Raw genomic sequence first — 23,277 nt, 5'->3', positions numbered from 1 at the left:
CATCTTTGTGATGGGCATAGGGAGTAGGGGACAGTGTCAGACTGGCATCTGGGAAGAGCCCAGAGCTCCAGGAAAAGCTCTCTCAGAGGACACCTTGCAGGGGTATAAATAAACCCTGACCTAGTCTCAAGTCTCCCTGTGCCAGTATCTTCAACATTCTAGTATCTTCTCCCCAAGTGTCTCCTGGAGACTGTTGCTCCCTCCTGTTACCCATTGCTTGGTATCTAGACACCAGGTATAAGCACAGGATAAGGCTCCCCTTGTGGTGGTGGTTCCCCTTGTGGTGGTGGTTGGGGGGCATAGATGCCTGTCATGAGCCCACCTTACCCTGGGCTCCATTCCATATGAACCCACCCATTGTGTTTCTTCCATAGCGAGTAGGTTGGTGTCTGAGCTCAGACTGACCCATGAGATCATTCCTGCTCTAGGCCATGCAGATACAGGGCCTTTATCCAAGTGACAGGCTCATTCCCTGCATATAAGGTACTAAATAAGGAACTAACTAGAATACCTATTCATATTTTACAGATAAGTAGACCAAGGCACAATTTGGGGGATCGCCTAGAAAATCACGTTGTGTTAAAGATAGATTAGGATGTGGGGAAACATGGACTTTGCCCCCCTTTAGCCAAGTGCCTAGTCTGTTGGTAGGAATCATACTGCAGTCATTAATTCTCCCTAACTGCTGAAATTAGAAAGTAGACTGCATTGTAGTCAAGCAAAGAAGCAAGAAGGACAGGAGAGGTACAATCAATTGGTTTCCCTAAATCAGGCAGCCACGTAATATCGGGATTGGGATTGGGCCATTGAGCCAGGTTTCTGGACCTTTCCTTTATTGCTCTCCAATGATGCCAGCCCTGTTCCAAGGTTTGTAAAACCTGCAGAAGTGGACCACAAAGAGTGGAGTGAGTAGTCAGAAATGGAAGTAAGATCAGCTGGATGGCTCAGCTAAGACACAGGCCTGAAGTCTGCTCTGTGATTCCCCACTTCTTAGCTTTAAGTTACCCAAAGCCACATCCCACCTGGATGGAAGCAGGTTAAAGGCCAGCTTCAGTACAAAGAATGGGGAAAAGAGGACCCTTGAGCAGGGTAGCCAGATGTGACGTGGGAACAGCCTGGGCAGGCACTACAGCTCAGGGTTTTGTGAAAATGGGCCATCCTCTAGTCATGTGTCCCTGAGCGTCAAAAGCCAGGGAATGCCACTTTGCTGCAAGCTCTGCATTGGGAACTGTTATTCTCTGGGCTGCTGAATGGAAGGCTGTTAGTGGCTGTTTGGGTTCAGGCTGAAATTGGACCCTTTGTCTCTAACTACTGGCCAGTTACAGTTGTGGACAAAGAGACCTTTTCTTGGCCTGAAATTCCTCTACTCATGACTGACAAAGGATGGCACAGTGCATCTGCCTTCAAATGCTTTGGCTTCTGCTAAACTCATTAATGCATCCGATAAAATAGCTGACATTCCAGGCAAAGCCTCCCTCTTCCTGCCTTCACCCAGGGCTCAGAGAAAGGAATGCACTTGAGTCTGTTCTGTCAAGAAGCCTGGGGAAAGGTGAGGCCCTTGGTACCTTTAAGCACTACAATTGCTCCGCTTTCCCTGTCCAGAACAATTTAGAGCAAAGCACAGCATAGTATGAAATCCTCAGACATACGCATGAAAAATTGCAGAGTCGAGTAGTGGAAAGATCAGCAGGACAGCTGTCTGACCTAGGGGAAGTCACTTTACTTGTGAGAGAGCCTGGGGTCCCTCTTCTGAAAAAGTCACAATGTTGTTGTCTACCTCATGTAGACCACTCTGAGGAATTGAGTTCTAGGTTCTTGGGAGCTCCCAGGGAGTGATCCTAGCCTGTTGCTTCACTTCCTCCCTCCAGGCAGCCCTATGCCCCAAAGGAGAAGGCATGGTGGAGACAAAGAGTTTAAGACTTTATAAGCAATTTTGGCCAGGTTAGGAAAAGCAGGCTTTATTAAGGCAGGAAATATGGGCTGCACCACCTTGGGAAATGACTTGGGCACCAGAGGCACTTCCTGTACCCTGGCCATGGACTTAACTGTGATTTCCAAAAAACAGTCTGTATGCATGTACCAAGTAACTGTAACCTTCCTGCCGACTTGGGACTAAATGTTCAGTCTTGTAAATTGTGCTTTTTTAGGGCTGGCAGTTTCTCTAGGGTTTCCTTCTTCCTGTCTCACTATTCTGACTTTTAGTTCTTTACCCCCCAACAACCCTCCTCCCGCCAACACTCACAAGCACCCCCTGGGTACACAGGCTGTCAAGTACTTGGCTTGAGGATACAAAGAACAAGATGTCTCCAAGAAGTCCATTACCAAACAGCAAAGTTTCCATTGTCTTCTGACCAGTGTGCAGAAGAATATAATAGAGACCCCGAGGTCAGAGGGGACAGGCCAGGCAGGAAAGGTAAGCTTACTTAAACTTGGCCAACTTGAATAAAGGGTTTATTTACAGAGGTAAAGAAAACCTAGGCAGCCAGGAAGACCCCCATAGCTGCTAACCTATTTCTATTCCCTAGACTTAGGGATGAGGAACTGGAGGGACCCCGCCTAAGATAGGAACTTAGTTCAGTTTTAGCCAGAGGGCACTTTGCAAATGAGAAAACAGAGGTATGAAAAGCTTAAACAACCTGTCTAATATTGCACAGCTGTGTCAGCAAGGAAGCCAGAATTCAAACTCTGGCAAGCCAATTCAAGACTGAGAGCTAATGAGGAGCTACTTGGGGGTTCCCCTGGCCTCTACTGTCCAAGGGAGCAGCCTGGTACTCATTCCTTCCTACTCAGAAATTGTGAAGTTGTGGGTCTATTGTGAAGAGCTGAAGATGAACGATGTTTGGAAGAGTGTCTTAAAAAAAAAAAAAAAAAAAAAAAAAAAAAAAAAAAAAACAGTTCTCTAGCAATAGAAGGCCTGAATGGTAACAGATTTACACAGCGTGTAGTATGATTTCTGGCTGAGCTACCAGTACCTTTCTTTGTGGCCTGGTATCTGTCTTTTTCCTTCCTCGAAGCTCTGCTCTCCAGCTCCCATGAAATCCATACAGAGCCTTTGTTCTTGGCCATGTTGAGTCTAACAGTAACAACCACCATGTCCCCAGGGCTTCACACAGAATGCAAACACGGGAGCTCCACCTGAGTGCTCTGTCACTAGTCCACACAGTGCACCTGTGCAGTGAGCCTGTTCCCTATTTGATTTCTGTTTCCTGGCTGTCTGTAAGGGGGTGGGAGCTGACCTGACCTGGAGGAGCTAGGTAAGTTAGCAAATGAGCCTCCCTAGAAGAGGAGGGAAGGGAACTGTGGCCTTTGTCTAAAGGAAGCATTTCAGCTGTAGAACTTTCCAAGTAGGATCCCTATCTTCAAATGTTTATTTCAGTTTCATGTCCACTGTGTCATTCACTGGCCCAGAGGTTACCAGGGCTGAAGGAGTTAAAGAGATGGGGAAGGACTCCAAAAGAAAGAAAGCAGGGAGGAAGCCAGGCCTGAGCCTCTCTCAGATCTGTCACTTTTCCTGGTGACTTAGTAGCACAGTGAGAAGCAGGCTCTGTTATAATTCTTCAAGTCCTCTAAGATGTCAGTAGGATTCTGTTTACCAACTGTCTGTGTAGGGGGATGGCTAGAGCTGACCTGAACTGGAGGAGATAGGTAAGATACTAAGTGAACTTCCCTAGAGAGGCAAGAAGAGGGCTGTAGCCTTTGTCTAAAGGAAGCCTTTTTGCTGCAGACCTTTCCTCTGTGGCATTTCCCGTCATCTATTGATTAGAAAATCATGCCATCCTGTGAAAGTAGGTGGAATTTTATCTCCATCCTTCAGATCAGGAAACTGAGGTACAGAGAGGTGGAGATCCTAACTTAGGATCACATTGTGAAGTGAGTGAAGAAGCAGAGGCGTAAATCATGTAAGGAACCAGAACAGCCTGTGAAATCCACATGGATCTTCAACCTTGGGACTTGTCATGTAGGCGGATTCTTTGCGCCCGGTGGATCCCTACTTACCTTCACATGAAATTTCAGTCACATGACTATTTCAGTCCCATGTTACTGTGTCAACCGCTGGCTCAGAGACTCATTCTCTCACCAGTTAAATTCATGGCCTGGACCCTGCTCTAAGTGTCAGAGACATGGTGGTAGACAGAATGGAGCCCCTAGCCTCATGTAATGTCAGTTGCAGGGCAAGGCGCAGGACTAAGTAAGTAAACCACATGGTAGAAAAGTGGGGGCGGGGGGATATAGGAGCACAGAAGGAGCAATGAAGTTGTCTCATCGTTCTAAACGCAGTGACCAAGGAAAGCTAGGGTTGCATTTGTACTGTGGTGAAGAGCCAGTTACATGGACATCTGGAAGAGCTCTGAAACCAACTCAAGAAATCACAAGGAAAGTAGAAAGTAGGTTCATGTGGTGGCTAGAACAAAGAGAAGCCAGATGGTAAGGGTCGTGCCAGACTATCTAAGGATTATGGCTTGTACTGGAGATGAGTCAGAGAACCAGCCCTTCCATGGCCTGTATCCATCAGCCCATCTGAGACTGGATTAGCAGGGAACAGCCTCATTCATTCCAGCCTTTACTGGGCCCAGCAAAACATGTGATAAAGTTAGAGGTAAACTAGGAACATGGGTGCCAAAGCCTTACAAGTTGATAGGTATGGTATTGGCCACCTTGAGGCTTGTAGCTGGTGCACCGGCCATCACAAGGCAGAGAAATCTCCCAAAACCCAAATCCCAAGGACTGGGGACTTCGGGGAGGTATAAAGTACTGCTGCTTTGACATCAGGGGTTTTGCCTCCAGAGGTGTTTGCTGGCTCCTCACAACCCTGGTTCTGCTGTTAACCAAGGTATGACTTTGTCCTGTGCAGGCATGCCTGTGGTCCTGTCACAAGAGGTGGAGTCTGTCCTCGTGGGAGCTGCTATTCTGGGTGCCTGTGCCTCAGGGGACTTCACTTCTGTGCAGGTATGTTAGGATCCATGGGTGGCTGTGGTCCCTGCCCTGTCTGAGGCTGTCTGTCCTCTTTACAGCAGCTCACAGCTTGCAAAACACATACAGGATATAATTAGGGAATGATAGGTTGCAGCCAGAGAATCACAGGCACTTGCCGCCTCTGACGTAGTCACTGTGGCCTCCCTTTGGTTTCACCTCTGTTCATGTGGATTGTTCTGCTTCTCTCTCCTTTATAGGAGCTCCTACATTATTTAGCTTCAGTTTCTGCTTGGCCATTTTCCTTTGATCAAGTGTAAGAGTTGATGTTCAAAATATTGGTTTTCCACATGGACTTCAGAGTTTTATTTGTTTATTTCATCTGCATCACTTTCCAAATACCTTTGAAGCCTCTGCCAACAAGAAACACAAAAGAAAGTGTTGGTGAGGGGGAAAAAAGAATTAAAAATAAAAAGAAGGAACAAAGTTTAGGAAGCCGGAAACAATTTGGTGGTGGTGATTTGAGTACACGATTTTTCTCTGAGCTTCCTGGCAGCCAAGACAAAAAAAAAAAAAAAAAAAAAAAAAAAAAAAAAAGCATGATAAATTGCATAATTCTTATTTTCAAAAAGAGGAAGCATCCTAGTTTCTGGTAAGAGACAAGCTTTTCCTGATGTGAAATAACAAAAGATGTTGTACATGCTAGAGGTTGTTAAAGGCTCCCAGCATTAAAATAACAACAACAAAAATCCTTTTAAAAAATGAGTATAAGGTAGACTGTCATGACAGTCAGGCTCTGCAGTTAGACCTTTTGATCTCAAATGCTGGCCTCCCTACACACAAACTCTGAGGACTCAACCCTCTCCTCTACACTTGTACTTCCCTAACTCTAACAGTGGCCAGTAGATTCTCCTATGGTTCGGTTGAGCTTATGTAGTCCCCACCACAGCTCTCGTATCCCCATTTTAGAAATGGGGAAGTTAGGCAATCTTCCTCTCCTCTTGTATCTTTTCTCTTTCTTTCTTTCTTTCTTTTTCTTTTCTTTTCTTTTTTGTGAGATCTGATGCTTAGAGCTTTGGTAGTCCTCTTGGGCTGATGAGGTTTGTAGAGCAGATATTAGACACTGCAGAAGACATCCTTGGTTGCTGAGCCAATCCTGGAAGCAGAGTACTAGCTCTTGGCCAAGCTCATGAAACAGCCAGTAAGAGCTGGAAGCAAGTCAGACCCCCAGCTACCAGCTGAGAACCAGACACTTCAATCACTTGCCCGCATGCCCCAGTGTTAAGTGACAAACCAGGTGTTCTAACAGTACCCCAATAATTAGAATTCGATTTGCTGTGACTGCCTAGTGTGGCAGACACTGTGCTAAGTTCTTTAGTATAGCTCTCCTAATGCATATAATGCCCTTTCATGGCTTGTAAGAGAGACCCAGAAAACTTACAAACATAAACCATTAGAAACTTTCAGTGGCAGAAGCCCATTTCCAGTTTAAGAATGGAGCTGGGCATGTGGCTTGGTGCTGAAAGCACTTCACTGCTCTTCATGAGGACCTGCATCCAATTTCCAGTACATTAGGTGGTTCATCTGTGGAGTTACCATCTGTAACTCCGGTACCAGGGAGTCTACTGCCCTCTCTGGCTTCTGGGAGTGCCTGAACACTGGTGGTACCTATGCACAAACCTATGCATTCAAGCTATACACAAAACAAAAACTAATCAATTACTCAATACGAAATAATGTGTGCAACTAATTGTCATTGGATGGCTGACTGTAGTGATGAATTGTCTCTAAAAGGTCCAGTCTGGAAGCAGTGGCATTATTGTGATTGCATCTGGAGCTGCTTCAGAAATGTAAATACATGCACTTGGCATGCTTCTTATTTTCTCCAAAAAGAAGCAAATGGAGATCACCAAGCCTGGGGACCTGCTTAGACTCCACAAGATGATCCTGTCTGTGATTCATACTTTTCAGCCTAAACTTCAACACAGACTTTTCTTAGAACTTCCAAGATTCTAACTTGGTCCTCACAGGGCCTAAGAAAGATGAGTGCTTCCTGCCAGATACCCAGTTCCCTCAGCTGTCATGGTTGATGGATCTTACCTAGATAGGCTGACTCTGGACACACTGCCAGGGTCATCTCCTTCAGATAAAGGAAGGGCTGAGATCACAGGTTGAAGGAGACATGGTTGGAAAATTAGAGAAAGAGCTTATATGTGCCTGAAGAGAACCTGTCCCAATCTCCTGTGGCCATGAGTGACTTCAGGCTTGGGTAGAGCTTGTACCTTCCTTTTCCAATACCAATGGATCAAAGGGAGCCATAATAATGGTTTTACTAGAAGTTACTGCAAACTTCTGCATTCCAGAAGTCTGAGAGGATTTAGTCAGCTAAAGGAAAAAGAGAATGGATGGACTTTACAAGAGGAGTGTTAGAGAGACGGGCTGAGTCCAGGTTCCATAGCTATCACGTGAGCTGGCACATACGGGCGATTCTTTTCTCAGGCCCCCTGCTCTTTCCTCCATGCAGAGTTTCAGCCTCAAGGGCTTTGCCCCTCTTCTCTGACCCTTTCCTACCCTTCCATATCTTCGCACTATTCCCTTTTTAAATAGGGGACTCAAAGAATAAAGGTTGAAGAGTATTCTAATGAACTGTCCTTCAGGAAGCCTCCAGTCTGGCTCCACCCAAGGAAAGGCATGCCATCTGTATGTCGCAGCTTAATGCTGCAGAAGCAGGACACAGGTATGCTACTCTTGGGATCAAAGTCCAGATGTTGAGCTGTGTCAAAGGACAGGTAGAAGGGCGTCTTATCCGGTCTCTTATTTGTATGTATGAAATCATATGGCCTTGGCTGATGAAATATCAGGCTAATCCCTTCCCCATCCTCAGTATCACTGCGCCACAAAATAATCCCCTGCATATCTAGGAAACACAAAACATATCATTTGAAGTTGGTACCAAAATATAATACTATGAAAATTAAAATATATAAGTTTAATTTTAATATATTATATATTTATATAGGGCATATAAATATATAATATATTTATAAAATAATTAAATATAAATAATAAATATATGATTCAATATAATATATTTATATCTATATAGATATAAATATATTATAAAACAAGAAGCTAGTTTCAGGAAGTTGTGAAAGAAAAAACAACCACATAGTGGAGACAGACATAAAGTGCCTTTCCAGTGGCTGCTTTCTTCAGACCTCCTGCAGAGGTCATTAACTTTGTGCATTTTTTTTTTTTATCTTAAGTAGAAGCAAGTTTTGTTCCACAAGCTTTCATTCCAGGAGTGCTATTTATCTTAAACTGCCCTCTCCCTTCCCCAACCTTCCCCTGCAAAGCAGAGGATTGAAGATCCCAAGGCAAACTTAAGCAAAAGGGACAGTGATGGGTGCCTAACAAACACCTGTGACCACTGTAAAGGGAGTGTGGGTGTGAGGAAATGACCCAGGTCCTCAGAAGTCTCTCCTCCACCCCACCACTTGAGGGGTGTCCCCATCAGCTACTGACTGTGCTGGCACTGAACTGCCATTAGCTCCCACCAGACTCAGGCTTCTCCCCAACTAACACCTACCTGCAAATGACAGCCACTCAACCCTCTTAAGTGTGTATCCACAGGATAGACCATTGCTGAGGACAGCAGTCCACCCCTAGGTCAAGCTTTACAAATGGCCCTTCTTGCTTGCTTAGGCCATCCCTCCCAGTCTTTTGCATAAAATTAGCCTCATTTAGAGCCACATAGTTCATCAATTATGATGCGCTTTAAATTTGTTGTCTATGTATAAACACCTCTCTCCCTTTCTTTCTCTCTCTCTCTCTCTCTCTCTCTCTCTCTCTCTCTCTCTCTCTCTCTCTCTCTCTCTGTGTGTGTGTGTGTGTGTGTGTGTGTGTGTGTGTGTGTGTGTTGGGGTGGGGGAGTATCAACTTGCTGAGATTTGAGTCCTGTTGACCTTTCTATCACCATAAATGCCTGTTTTTCAGTTTGTAAAATAAAATTCTGTCTGCTTCAACTTCTGGAGGTTTGGAAAGGCTGAGGACAAAAGATGTTCAGAAGTGTGAAAACATCCCTTTCTTAATGGATTTGATCTTGGTTTGGTGCCACACCACCACCCTGCCAAACCTTTTCTGAAACACAACTGAAATTCAAGCTCCTTGAGGAAAAATTAGAAAATCCAATTGAGATAGAAGAGAAATATAAAATCTTATTACCCTAAAACTCCTTTAGCAATTCTAATTAATATGGTGTTCTTTTTGTTTTTAATTGGAATCATTTTAGTTATAAAGTATGTTAATACAATAAATATTGTTTTACATTCTTTTTCCTGCACCCAAGAACACGTAGTAAACCTTCTAATCATTTCTCCTGTGTGTGTTACATGCAACCCCATAGAATATACCATACTTATTCTACCAGACCTCAGCTATGCTGACTGTTTTAATGAATGCTTCAATTGACATCTCTATAGCTAATTTTTTATTCATAGTCTAAGTTATCACAGTCTAACTATAAAACAGATTGTGGATATATGTAAACGTTCTGTCAAAAAAATCTTTGCTTAATTTTTAGGACCTTTTTTATTGATATTTTCTTCATTTACATTTCAAATACTATCCCCAAAGCCCCCTATACCCTGCCCCTGCCCTGCTCCCCAACCCACCCACTCCCACTTCCTGGCCCTGGCATTCCCCTGTACTGGGGCATATGATCTTCGAAATACCAAGGGCCTCTCCTCCCATTGATGGCCAACTAGGCCATCCTTTGCTACATATGCAACTAGAAACACAGCTCTAGGGTGTACTGGTTAGTTTATATCATTGTTCCTCCTATAGGGTTGCAGACCCCCTTAGCTCCTTGGATACTTTCTCTAGCTCCTTCATTAGGGGCCCTGTGTTCCATCCAGTAGATGTCTGTGAGCATCCACTTCTGTATTTGCCAAGCATTGGCATAGACTCACAAGAGAGCGTTATGTCAGAGTCCTGTCAGCAAAATCTTTCTGGCATATGCAATAGTGTCTGGGTTTGGTGGTTGTATATGGGATGGATCCCTGGGTGGGGCAGTCTCTGGATGGTCTTTCCTTCTGTCTTAGCTCTGAACTTTGTCTTTGTAACTCCTTCCATGGGTATTTTGTTCCCCATTCTAAGAAGGAGATATGTATCCACACTTTGGTCTTCCTTCTTCTTGAGTTTCATGTGTTTTGCAAATTATATCTTGGATATTCTAAGTTTCTGGGCTAATATCTGCTTATCAGTGAGTGCATACCATGTGTGTTCTTTTGTGATGGGGTTACCTCACTCAGGATGATATCCTCCAATGCCTAAGATCCACTTGCCTAAGAATTTCATGAATTCATTGTTTTTAATTGCTGAGTAGTACTACATTGTGTAAATGTACCACATTTTCTAAATCCATTCCTCTGTTGAGGGACATCTGGGTTATTTCCAGCTTCTGGCTATTATAAATAAGGATGCTAGAAACATAGTGGAGCATAGTGTCCTTATTACCAGTTGCAACATCTTCTGGGTATATGCCCAGGAGAGGTATTGCTGGATCTTCTGGTAGTACTATGTCCAATTTTCTAAGGAACCACCAGACTGATTTCCAGAGTGGTTGTACAAGCTTGCAATCCCACCAGCAATGGAGGAGTGTCCCTCTTTCTCCACATCCTTGCCAGCATCTGCTGTCACCTGAATTTTTGACCTTAGCCATTCTGACTGGTGTGAGGTGGAATCTCAAGGTTGTTTTGATTTGCATTTCCCTGATGATTAAGGATGTTGAACATTTTTTTTCAGGTGCTTCTCAGCCATTCGGTATTCCTCAGTTGAGAATTCTTTGTTTTAGGATCTTTTCTATAGAGTAAAATTTATACACTCACCAACAGTATCTAAAAATTCAAGGTTCATGTTTCTTGTGAATTAAGACTTAATTTATCTTGCCTGCTCAGGCATCTCATATTCTGACTCATTTCACATATTGTCCTGATAACAGTATGGGTTTTAAGTATATGTTTGCCCTTTTCTGCTTGCGTATGTGTTCCTGAAGGTATGAGATGCTGGGTTCTAATTAGATCAGATTCAGATTTCAGATTAAATTTTCATAGTGTGTTTCTCCCCTCCCCCAACATTCCAATATTCAACAACAACAATAAAAACCTTTGGATGATAGTTAACAGATTCAAGAAGTATTAAATTGAGAATGCGATGTTGGTCCTAACACATGTTAAACTTATTGCCAGTAGCTAGGTATCAATGCTTTCTTATCATTTTACAAACATCTCTTTCTCCTAAAGGAACAGAAACAAATGTGGAATTTGATCTAATTATCATTCTTGGTTCCAATCCATTTTGTAGAATAGCACCCTGGGTATAAAAGTCAAAATATTTATCTCAAAATTAGAATTCTATTTTTAAGAATAAAAGACATGTAGCATCTGATTCTCCTACTCCTCACAGGCCTGTTACTTTCCATCTGTTACTGTTCTTAGTATTACAGAAACAACCTAGCAGGTGTTAGCAGGGCCCACTGTGCAGATGAATACTCTGAAGCACGGGAGTGAAACCTTGATTGACATGGTGGGCACCAGTCCATCTCTTGGGGAGGACATAGATTTCAAGATGGTAGGCAGCTTAGGTGCCTCTCATAGGTAGTACAGTACCTAGAAAATCACTCCTTGGTCAGTTGTCAAACAGAAACTAAAGCAGAAGTGTGTCCTGTTTGACTCGCCATTATCATGACACTGATGTTGTCATCAGTGAGCGTGTCATGGTTTATGTGTTCGTTTTTGTCATAATCTGCATGCTGACATTTTATAGAGTGAATAAAGAACACATCAAGACATTTATATAAAAGATAATTTTAGCACAATTGGTATCAACAAGATTTGATCTAATGTGGACTGGTTCAAGTGGTTAAGAACATTAACTGTTCTTGCAGAAAAACTGGTTTGATTATTCCATATGATGGCAGATAGAAATCTCTCACTTCAGTTCCAGAGAATCTAATGTCCCCCCTCCAGCCTCTGTAGGGACCAGGTAAGCACATAGTATACAGAAGTGCATGCAGGCAAACACCCATACGCATAAGATAAAAATGGAAACGAATTCATCCAACAAATATTGTCTTCCAAAACACCCCCCTTTCCCTGCAGTTTTCATTAAGTAAATTTTAAGAGCCATGTTTGTTTTTGTTTTTTGGGTTTGTTTGTTTGTTTGTTTGTTTAAATAAACTTAACCATGGCCAAGTATCTACAGAGTCCTTAAAAACATAGGATTCCATAGTTGTGTTACTAAAATAACATTTACCTCATTCTTTGACTTTATTTTATTGGAAACTGTTTGATTATGATACAATCTTTGCTCTCTATACCATATATACACATACACTTATATATTTACATTATATATGTATGATTTTTAGATAAAATATATATAATAAATATATAAAATATATAAAAACAAATGCGTATAAGTATAATCCTTCACTCTATCTTATGTATTATAGCTCTTTAAAATGAATGCCCTTATTGGGATAAACCAAAATGATGTAAATATGTTAGCATGTTTTTTCCTTTATATTAATGAATACAATGCATACATAGCAAATCCATGCTGCATAGTTTAGCAGTCATCATAGTAAATTAGGCTGTAAAATCTGAGGTTACAGAAGACAAGGCCTTTAGTAAAATCAAGAATAGTGAAGAAATTGAGGAGAGCCCTAACTGCACGTATGCATGGTAATGTTTACAGACACACACACACACACACACACACACACACACACAGGTACACACCCATATGTCTACACATGCACATACACCACACACATTTATGCATGAACACACCATATACACATATCCTATGCCTCACCCCCACTGGCAAAAGGCTTGATTCAGACCCAGAACATGAAGACTCACTATTGTGAGGCAATTTTGGCTGCAACCTTAAGAACTGTGCAGAAGAAAATCTATCTTTACAGTTGCTTGTTGGGGGTTTTTGATATTTTACAGTGAACCATTGAGAAAGTATCATTGGCGGAGAAACACGAATGATGTATCTCTTTTCAAATATGTCTCTAAGAAACTTTATCCTTTAAATTTTTCTACTGTTCTCGATGTATCAATGAAATTTTTTTACATTCTCATAATAATTTTACAAATGGGGAAAGAGTACCAGAGAAGCTAATGGACAAGTAACCTGGTAGAAAGTAATTGAGCCCAAAGCTACATCCTAACATAAGTTAGTCACAGTGACTATTTTATAGGTAAGTATGATTACTATTACTTAAAATCTGATATCAAATTAGGTGGCCAGAAATTAGAATTTACATGTATATTGGAATGTCACTGTTTTAATTAAATTTCCATAGATATTTAAAGAGTTTGAAAGGTGGACTATTTATACAGTTTATGGCTGTACTCTAAATGGTAGCCAGAACACTGGGTGGTGTGGAAGCTGTCTGATTGCAGTGGCTGGAGAAGGAAAGAGCTGGGCAGTTTACCTTCCTCCTCTAAGGTTTAGTGAGTCAGGAGGCAAGCGAGTACCTTGATAATGCTGCATGCCTGTCAGACCATGTATGACCAGAGCAGGGTGCTGAGAACCTTCAGGAACATATGAAGATGTCCAGCATTGTCTTGTATACTCATTCTGCTGAGTGTTGCTAAATCTTAAATGGTTTGGTTAGGTCTGTGATAAGGAACTTGCATCTGGATGTGAATTAACATGTGACCAACTACACTGTTTGGTTTGACTCACATTTTATTCAAAACAAGATAGATGTCCTCAGTGGAGTTAAGTGTTGCCTTATGATAGGGTAGAGCTTATGTAGGCTGGTACACGATGGCCGTTTGAGGAGAACTGAACTAGCCCAGCTCTGCAAAAAATGAGAAACCTGCTAGAAGTGCTATGGAAGATTCCCATGTCCCTCATTTTGTATAAATGCCATTTGTTTCAGAGCGACTGTTGTCCGTTTCCATGGCTTACCCAGGAGAATGGGAAGGAGCTAGGGAGAAAGAACTCACGAGAGGAATATACATCCCTGGAAGTGTTATTAATTGGTTGAGTAAGACAAAATGGGGAAATAAAATATCTGCTCTTTACAAAGTAACGGCATCTTCCTCCCTTAGCTCATTAAAAATTAAAAGCACTCTTGGCTTAAGTGGGGCAAATTAGTAATTAAGTGCTACATAATCAACCTGGATAAACATAATGTTGAAGGGGAAGCCAAATTAATCACCCACTGGTTTGTTTTTTGGCCCATTAATGCCCCTTTTCCCCATGTCCTTCCTGTGGTGCCAGGATGCTTGTTCTGCTCCTCTATGGCTGGAGGAAGAGTGGGTTGTGACAGCTGGGCTGACAGATGATGGAGAAGCAGACCTGAAGAAGGTGTGCATGCATAAGGTCTTTATTCAAAGAACACAGCTAGGACCTGTGTTACAGCCTTTAAAGGGCCATCATTGGGAAAGCTGAAATGTGACAGGAAAAAACTAGGTGGTAGGAGAATGAATGAGGGGGAACATACAAAGTGCACAACACTGCCTGGACTAGTGAGGGGAGGGAGGAGAGAGCACTGACACAGACTGGGAAAGCCATGATCAAAGTTAACAGTGAAGACGATTTGCTTGCTTCAAATCTCGAATCTGCCATTTACTGTAGGTGAGTTACTTAATTCCTCATGTTTTACATGTGTGTGCGTGCGCACACCCACACCCACACGCATGCACACGCACACATAGCCTCATAACTCTTACCATAAGGGGTAGACATGTTCACACATATAAAGCAAAACAACTTTAATTGTTCCTTCTCTGTTTAAATTATAATAATTAGACAGTGAGATAATGGACCATCAAAAAAGCACCCTTACTGTCTTGAGGGCAAAAAAGTCCTACCAGTAAGATGCCATTTCAACAGAACATTTAGAGAGCTTTGTGCCCTGGGCCTTTGTATTCAAGACGATCCTAAAGTGGGATACTAACTCTCTATGCAGAGAGAAGCAGAGTCTTAACTGGACAAATTACTCTCTGCTTTGTGCAGTATAATAAACTTTAGTAACAACTGCTGGAGACCCAGTCATGTGGAATTGTGGCAACTATCTGCTAAGTGTGGAAAGAGGGGAGGAAACAGAACTGGATTCATTGTGGCAGGCTAAGAGGAAATTACGGGACACACAGAGAGAAAGTGGTCCTTGAACTACCTGTTCCATTCTGGGTGATGACCTGTCTATGGCTTGCTAAGCTGCTATGTGAGCAAACTTGGTAAGACACATTACATAATATCGTCGAGCCTCAGTTCCTTTTTAACAAACCTTACTGAGTTGGTACAAATCTGAGAATGAAAGCCATTGAGCACACTGCCTGTTACTAGGAAAAATACTAATGTTATTATTCTTTGCATTAATTCAACACTCAGGACAAACTCATCCAGATACATCATATATTATTCTACTTTATAGAAGGAAATTAAAGCACACGATTTTTGAAGGATAGTAGTAGAACGAGGGTTTAAACTCAGGTGGCCTGGCTTCGGACACACTAATATGTCCCTCATGCCCCAATGCTGTGGAAGATACCTATTCAGAGATGGCTGTGCTAGGGGTTGGAAATAAAGCAGATGTCCCTCCAGTCAGTAGTAAGGAAGACACTATTTCTTCTCATTGTTGGAAAGACTGGCAGGGCTGAGCCTACAGCTGTGGTTAACGGTAACTCTTACCAGGTGGGGCAGGTGAGCAGGCAGCAGAGCTAATCCTGCGTCACTACCTCCCCTGTGGTAGCACTGCAGCCGCTTATGCTAATCTTAGTGGTTTTGCTAAGAGAGAAGAAACAAGTTGTTTATTTGTAGGTCACTCGTATCCGTATGACACTTAAGGATGATTATAATAAGTGAGTAAACATGCTACTAGAATAAAAGTCCCAGTCAAAAACTGTCTACAAAGACACGCCAAGTACTTACATCCTCATACTCAAAGCCTTCGGGTACCAGAGCAGGCTCTGTAAACGTGGGGAGAGCCTGGCTAGAGAAACTTACTAGAGAAGTGTTCCTGGCAGACACTGAAACTCCAGCCATGGCCTGGTGCGAGCCCCAGGGAACATCTCTGGGATGTGGCAGTTTGTCTCTGACCTGGATTAAGGGATTAGTTTGATGGAACATTACATTGTGAATGCAGATCTGGAAAGCATTTCAGGTCATGTGGTGTTTGGTCATGGCATTGAGAACACAAGCTACTTTTAGGAGATGGCATTTTTCCTGGTACCAATTTTTTAAAATTACCATTTCTTTACAAACTAACTTAGAAATCAGTTTCTTCATGGGTGTTTTATAAAAACAGAATTTATTTTATCTCACCTGGTTGAAAGCTCAGCATGATAACAAAAACTTGTGGGGTCTCCAGGGGTGTCACTGGGCCTACAGATTGGTAGATGAATAGCGTGCTACTTTGGCTGGTCTCTTCCTCAGCCAGTTTTCTAGCACAGTGACATTACTGGCTGCGGAGTGTAGGGCCTAAGTACTAAATCTCTTTACCAGTCTGGCATGAGAGGAGTGCTAACATGAAGCACTGCATCAATCAAGAAGGGGAGCAGATGCTGAAGTGTATCAGATATCAGTAAACAAGCCCACAGGAAGGCCACTGAACTTGGCATCATTCAAGCGAAAACACACTACAGCCTTCATGTCAGATTGCTGTGAACTTTTATAAACTGCAGTAAGTGATATGTGTGGGTTTTTTTCCCCTAGCTGGACAGCTGCTACTGTTCCACTTTCATTTGGAGATGATATGTTATATGTTCTAAGAGTTTTTAATCTGTAATTTTAAAGAATACATTTAGTGCTCAGAGTATTAGTGGTCGCCGGCCTGGAATTACAGTTTATCAAGTATCTTTCCAGGGAGGAACTTTTTTATTTTTCTCATCTAGTAGCCCCTCTTTGTTTTTACTTTATACAGTATAATTCACCCAATAAATAGGACCGTAAATAGGAGCACAGATTCTGATATCATGCAAAACTAAGCTCAAGTCTCAGGTTCAGATTTCATAACTATGTATTGGGTAAATCCCCTGGCCTTTCTAAACCTGTTTCCTTACTTCAAAGACTAAGATTCTGGAGTGTATACCTCATGTGGTGGTTGAGGAGATTAAGTGAGATGATATGTTCAAAATATTTGGCACAGTCACTGGCGTGAGTCATCCCTCAATGAAAAGGACAGATAGATGCAGCGTGGATGATAACTGTTAGCTGACTGTGTTCAGTGTTAGTTCTTTACATGTATGATAAGTTCTGCTGGTGATGCTTGGGATCAAACCTAGAGCCTTGTGCCAAGCAAATGCTGTGCCACCAAGTTACTCCTAGAGCCTGGCTCTTGGCCACTTTGTACTCAAGAGCACGTACCCAGCACTGCTCTGCTCACTCCGTGTTACATATCGCCGGTTCCTTTGCCCCTGGACTGGCTGATAGGAGAAAACAAATTACTTAATCAAGTTCACACTTTGTACCCAAGCTGGAATGTTTCTATCCCTAATTCCCTGTTCTTTCTCCTGAAGAGATCCAAACATGAGAGCATGCCAAGTAGAATTTAGGTGAAAATAAAAAAGAAAGAAATCCCAGCCAGGTTCCTACCATCAAGGATCTGACAGTGAGTGAGATTTAAAAGCAATAGGCAGAAACCAGAGTGGACCATTGCATGATTGGCTGGCCTGACAGTCATGGACAGACGTAGGACGTCAAAGCATGGCTTCCACAGTGAGTGGGCCTTGGAGGGTAAATGGACACGTTCATTTCAGACTAGGTGGGAGAGCAGTATGACGATTTGTAGAGGTGCCAGTGAGAGTGACAGAATGATGTCAGATAAGTTTAGTCTGGGGAAGGTTTCCAAGCCCGCAATACTGGAGAGAACACTGGGTCTGTAAGGAGCCCAGCCCACTAGCACTGGGGCTGGTAGAGCAGCCTCCTGTTTAAGAAAGCAAACAAAAGTTTAGAACTGATTATACCCCACCCCCAAATTAACAAGGTGAAGTGTAAATTAATCCCACCTGTGAATAGAAGCAAAAACAAAAGCACTTAAGCTTGTGAGAAACCCTGAGGTAGAAAGGGGGTGCCTTATCTCAAAGCTCCCAGAACACTAAGCTAACAGTTTGTTTCTCTAGAGCACATCTGTGGACAAGGTATGGTACTGCAAAACAGCACATGCTAAGATTTCAGCCTAGAGAAGGGACTTTCTGAGAGGCCAGTGAAGGGGAGAGGTGCACAGTCTATCTTAGCTCAGTACAGAGCCTTCCTCATGGTCGGTTAGCACCTTGGTCTAGAGGAGCTTGTGCTTAGAACAGAGCTGAGGGGGTTGCAGTTCTTCCCACTGTGGCCAGGCCAGTCTCACCTACTGCCATCTGCTGGAGTGGGACCTGGACAAGCCAGTGAGATGACTGCAGATGCTAGAGAAGAAATTTACAAGCAGTCCTGAATTGGACATTTAAGCATGTGTTTCGCCTCCTAGGAAACAACAGACTGCTTTGTTTCTGATTCAGTGTAGTAGAATGGGGAGATGGGACTCTGTTTTCCAGGGCATCCTAAAACTGATAGCAGAAGAGGTTCATTCTGAATATACAGCTGATAATTGTTGTCTTGATTACTGACCGATTTCATCTCCAGAGCCATCCCAGTATTAATGGCACTTTGCCAACAATGGTAACCTGCAAACACAGTTGTTTCTCTGGGTCACAGGCAGTAAGAGGTGAAGCTCGGATAAGAATGCAAATCCCCCGCACTAGGCTTGGCTCGCCACGAAGTGCTGAAACCCACTTCTATAAATTTTCTCTGAGAACACTGAGCATGTGCTGACCTCGCTAAACTGAGCTTCCAAAATAAAGTTCCAACTTTAATCAATCCTATCCAGTCTTTAGAGCTGGATAAGCATGCAAAGAGCCAAAGCGGAGGTGAGACTCCACAGGCATAGCCTGGATCTGGCTAAGAAGGGAAGCATTTATCACAGAGCACCAACCAACCACTTAGATAGCAGTGCTACTGTGGATGGACTCAGCCTGTTCTCCAGTCCACACCAACACCAGCTTTCCACTTTCCTTATGAGTCTCACTCTGATCTATATTGTATGCCAATCACTGAATGACTCTGGTTGTGACCTGGACCAAGTCTTGGGTCTCCTCATCTTTACACTGTAAGGGTCAGACTTCAGGTTTTTCACACATGTTAAGCAATGGAACCTCAGCAAAGCCAACATATAAGAGAATGTACCATGTGTTTCCCACTTACCCCGTCAGTCTTTTTATTCTTCCTCAGTATAGACCACCCTAGAAGGTCCCTGCTGAACACAAGGGCTGAGCCACATTGTTTAACAGGAAATAATGCATGAATTTTAGATACCTAAAGATGCATGATAAAATAATGACAAAGTATTATTACAATGCCTGACTATGTACAAATGCCTGACTATTAAGCACGATAGACTGGAAAGCTGTCACCATGGGGCTGTGTACCTTCACAGCTGTCAAACTGTCTCTCTAGTAGGGAGGTGCTTCCGTCTATCAGACAGTGTCTGGTGACTTGTTACAAAGAGACTTTCTGTCAGCTCTTGCAGGTAGAATTCTTCCCAGGATGCTTTTCGAGATTGGCCTTCTATCTGGAACTCTGACCTCTGGCTTCACTACCAGAGGAGACATCTGGGAAGAGCCATGGAACTGGTCCTCCCTACCTTAACCATCATCCTTTGCTGATGGACGGAGGTTGGCATTAACAGTGTCAGTTTAATTCCTTCTCAGCACTTAAAGCTTTGAGATATCAGGACCCAACCCTGTGCTGGATCATCATGTAAGGTTTAATCCCACCCATGCCATTAGATTGATAAGATTGATCACTGGTAGATGTCCATTCCCTTCATGTTTGTCCTTGATAAAGACCCTTTATGTAAATGCCCCAAGAATAAGAATTTCGCTTAACTCATTTCCCTATCTCTAGTGTCTAACACAGCCAGACACAGACATGCTGCTTGGGAAATCCTTTTCATTCATTAAGCAAATAGCCCTAGGTATTTGGACAAGTAAAATCCTCATCACATCTACAATTGAGTGGGCAAGATGGTGAAACAATAAATGTAAATGCATATTATATCTTGGGTCAAGAGTTAAAAAGGAAAAGAGCAGGTTTGCTGGGAGAGCTAATTAGCGTGATTGATAGCTGAATGACAATAAATGTCTTTGACTCCTAACTCTGAACCTGTCTCATTTGTTCTCTGAAAACAGTAATCATCACTATTATGTTCACTGTTGCAACTGCTACTCCTGTTTCTTATGTATACATTGCATTCTAAATTTGATGTTAGTGTTTTCATATTGATTCTATAAATTCATGAACTAACCTTGCCTGATAGGCCTCCTTATTTCAAATGAAACAGACAAGACCCAGGAATATTCTTCATATGATGAGACAGCTAGTGTCACAGATGGTGCTTGAACCAAAGCTGGTCACACAGTCTTCTGTTCTGAGAAAAGGGAATGTCTTCTGAACTCCTAAGTGACCACTGCAGGTTCAACCTGGATCTCAGTTCGAGAAGCCCCAAATCATATTATATGGCAAAAGCCTCATTCCATTAGATTAAAGGGCAAAATGAAAACAACCATAACAAAAACGAGTTGCTGGAGAGTATTAGGAAAAAAGGGAAAATAATTTTGCCTTGGCCATCTCATGGTCACCTTCCAGCACTAGTAAGCCATCGCCATGGCAATGGGAGAAAAATTAATGTTGAATGTTGAGTCACTTTAAAAAGCCACATCAACAGCATACTGAGCTGATGCTGTAACCTCTCTGCTACAGCTGGTCTGACAGGGCTAGAGGCATGGTGTCGAGCTCCATGCTGGAGGGAGGAGGGGGGACTTAAGCTCAGCCTTGGAAGATTTAAGTCTGAGCCTTAACTGTATCCTGTGGCCTTCAGCAAGTCTGCTGACAAACATGAGAGGCGATCATATTAAGTCAGTATTACTATAGTAGCTTTCTGGAAGTCCATTCAAAACTCCGTAAAAGAGAACAGTGATATTTCCTAACCAGCGTCAGGAGGTTTGATATAATGAGGGATAGGGAAGTGCTTAGTAAACTGTAATGTGATTAACATTTTCCAGCCAGGTTTGGAAGAACTCATGCTGGAGTGAGGTAGGCAGGGCCGCTCTCTCTCCTTTGTCTTAGTAAAAAGCCCAAGGCTCAGATATTCAGAGCCTCAGCTTCCCAGCAACATTTCCTATTATAAATCTGCAACATGCCCTGCCTGATTTACACAATTTGGGCTCTCTTCATTCTCCCTGCACTTCAGTTTACCCCATGGAAAATGGGGATGACACCAGAGCTCTCTTAGTAAGGTGTCCTGGAAGGGCACAGAAAGGCTGGCTGCCTGGCAGGCCGCCATAAGTGTTAACAGCAGGGATGGCAGAGGAGAAGAGGAAGGAGCAGGAAGAACATTTGAAATGACATATGTATGTCAAGCTCAACACCTCCGTGGGGCACTGATGGCAGTACTCACACCCACCAGATGCTCTGGTGCCTTTTAGAGTGCTCAGATCAGTCACGGGCCCCTTTCTGTCCTCAGAGGAGTCATGCCTATAGTGGCTTTGTGTCAGACCCAGTTTTAGGCCTGCCTTTCTTTCTATGCTGTTTTGGGTACGAAGAGAGAACCAGACCAAAGGCTTGATAGAGACAAGAGGAAGCTTTACTAATAAAACAAGTTCTCTACAAGTGATGATTTCCCAAATACTGCGCTCTGACATGTTAAAAGACAACACTGGGAAGCACTGGCCTGGACAGTACTCAAATTAACTACGTGATGGAAAATGCTCAAGTTAAATTAACTAAATATCTTCATAGTGAAAGTCCATCGAGATGTTAATATATAAATATGCTTCTGAACCTCCTGGATTGGGTGTCACACAGATGTAATGGTGCCCAATTTTACTTAACCAAAGAATCGGCATTTTGCTAGTCTTTTCTAAGGACAAAAGAGTGGTAGATGCTGTGTAAGCCAACAGGTAAGGTCGTCAAAGATAACAAGAGGTACCATAAAAAGAACTGGAAGATTTCTACTAGTCCTGTGTCTATTTAATTAAAAAAAACATGAAGTCTGTCTTGGCAGTAACTAATGTGTTAGATGATAGAGAAACAGTAACAGGTAAGGCTGATAGAATCACTGTCTCTCAGAGTTCTTGTGAGCATTCTGGAAAGAGAGAGATGTTGCAAGGTAAATTCAGTATAGAAAGAGAGCATGGAGAACCATATTCAAAGGGCTTTCTTGCTCCATTTACTGGGCCAGGGGAATCATCCAGAACCACTTGGTTCTAAACTGAGACACAAAGAAATAGTCACAGTCATTTGGTGTGTAGTTTATGACCCACTTCCTCTTTTGTGGTCTTATTGGAACCTTCTCAGGCAGATTCAGTGGCAAGGGTAAAGTGTGGTGGTGAAGACCACTGAGAGTCCACGGTACAGGCCAGGAAGGCACTGGGTAAGGCATTTTATGAATCTAATGCACTTAATCTTCTTTTAACAGTAAATAGAACTCTCAGTTTACAAAGGAGAAGTTGAGGTTTAAAATAGTTAAGTGCCATTCCAGAAGCTACCACCAGTAAGTATTACAAAACCAGGGCTGCACTCAGATCTGCAAGGTTGCAAAGCTGCTTCCTACCATGCCATGGCCTACCAGGAACATGGTAGGTCCATGGAGGTTTCAACAGGCTGAGAAAGGTAGAAAGCAAGATGATGTTAGAACTAATTCTTCCTCCTCCTCTTCCTCTTCCTCCTCCTCCTCTTCCTCTTCCTCCTCCTCCCCTTCTTCCTCTTCTCCCTCCTCCTCCCCTCCTCCTCCTTCTTCCTTCTTCTCTTTCCTCCTCCTCCTTCCTTCTTCCTTCTTTTTCTCCTCCTCCTCTTCCTCCTCCTCTTGCTCCACCTCCTCCTCCTGTCTTTCTTTTCCTCCTCTTCTTTTTAAAACTAGATTTCCATGTGTAGCCCTGGCTATTCTGGAACCTACTCTGTAGATCAGGCTAGTCTTGAATTCACAGAATTCTGCTGGCCACTGACTCCTGAGTACTAGGCTTAAAGGCATTTGCCATTACAACCACTTTAGGTATTCTTCCTTGAACTCGTTTTTTTTCTTAAATACTTGGTTATTCTAAACAGCCATGCTTGATATGAATAATCCTGTATGGCTTTGCTGATTTGTCTTTATTTAGCCATATATATATATATAATTTTTGCTTCTTAGCAAACTAAAAAATGGCTAACTATATCAGTCTCATAAATTCTCATAAGTCATTGTGAAGTTTTATTATCCATGAGATTTGAACATTTGGCGAGTACTATGTAAATCATTTTATAGTC

At 42.7% G+C, this 23,277-nt stretch overlaps 1 protein-coding gene across 7 annotated transcripts in view; it reads left to right on the top strand.

The window, feature by feature from the left end:
• Positions 1 to 23,277, top strand: part of Fggy (FGGY carbohydrate kinase domain containing) — a 369,309-nt gene that overhangs the window by 286,248 nt on the left and 59,784 nt on the right. For 6 of the 7 annotated variants that reach the window (XM_085839183.1, XM_085839184.1, XM_085839180.1 and 3 more), the window contains one exon: positions 4,853 to 4,947. In XM_085839183.1, coding sequence (XP_085695309.1) covers positions 4,853 to 4,947 — 95 coding nt within the window. Of the gene's footprint in view, positions 1 to 4,852; positions 4,948 to 19,492; positions 20,972 to 23,277 lie in introns of those variants that run through there. The other variant, XM_029476126.2, reaches the window with a different exon arrangement.

The sequence above is a fragment of the Mus caroli genome, unplaced genomic scaffold (genome assembly GCF_978045245.1).
Source record: "Mus caroli unplaced genomic scaffold, Mus_caroli_1 scaffold_6, whole genome shotgun sequence".
NCBI classification, from domain to species: domain Eukaryota; kingdom Metazoa; phylum Chordata; class Mammalia; order Rodentia; family Muridae; genus Mus; species Mus caroli.
This window is presented reverse-complemented; position numbering and strand designations above follow the sequence as displayed.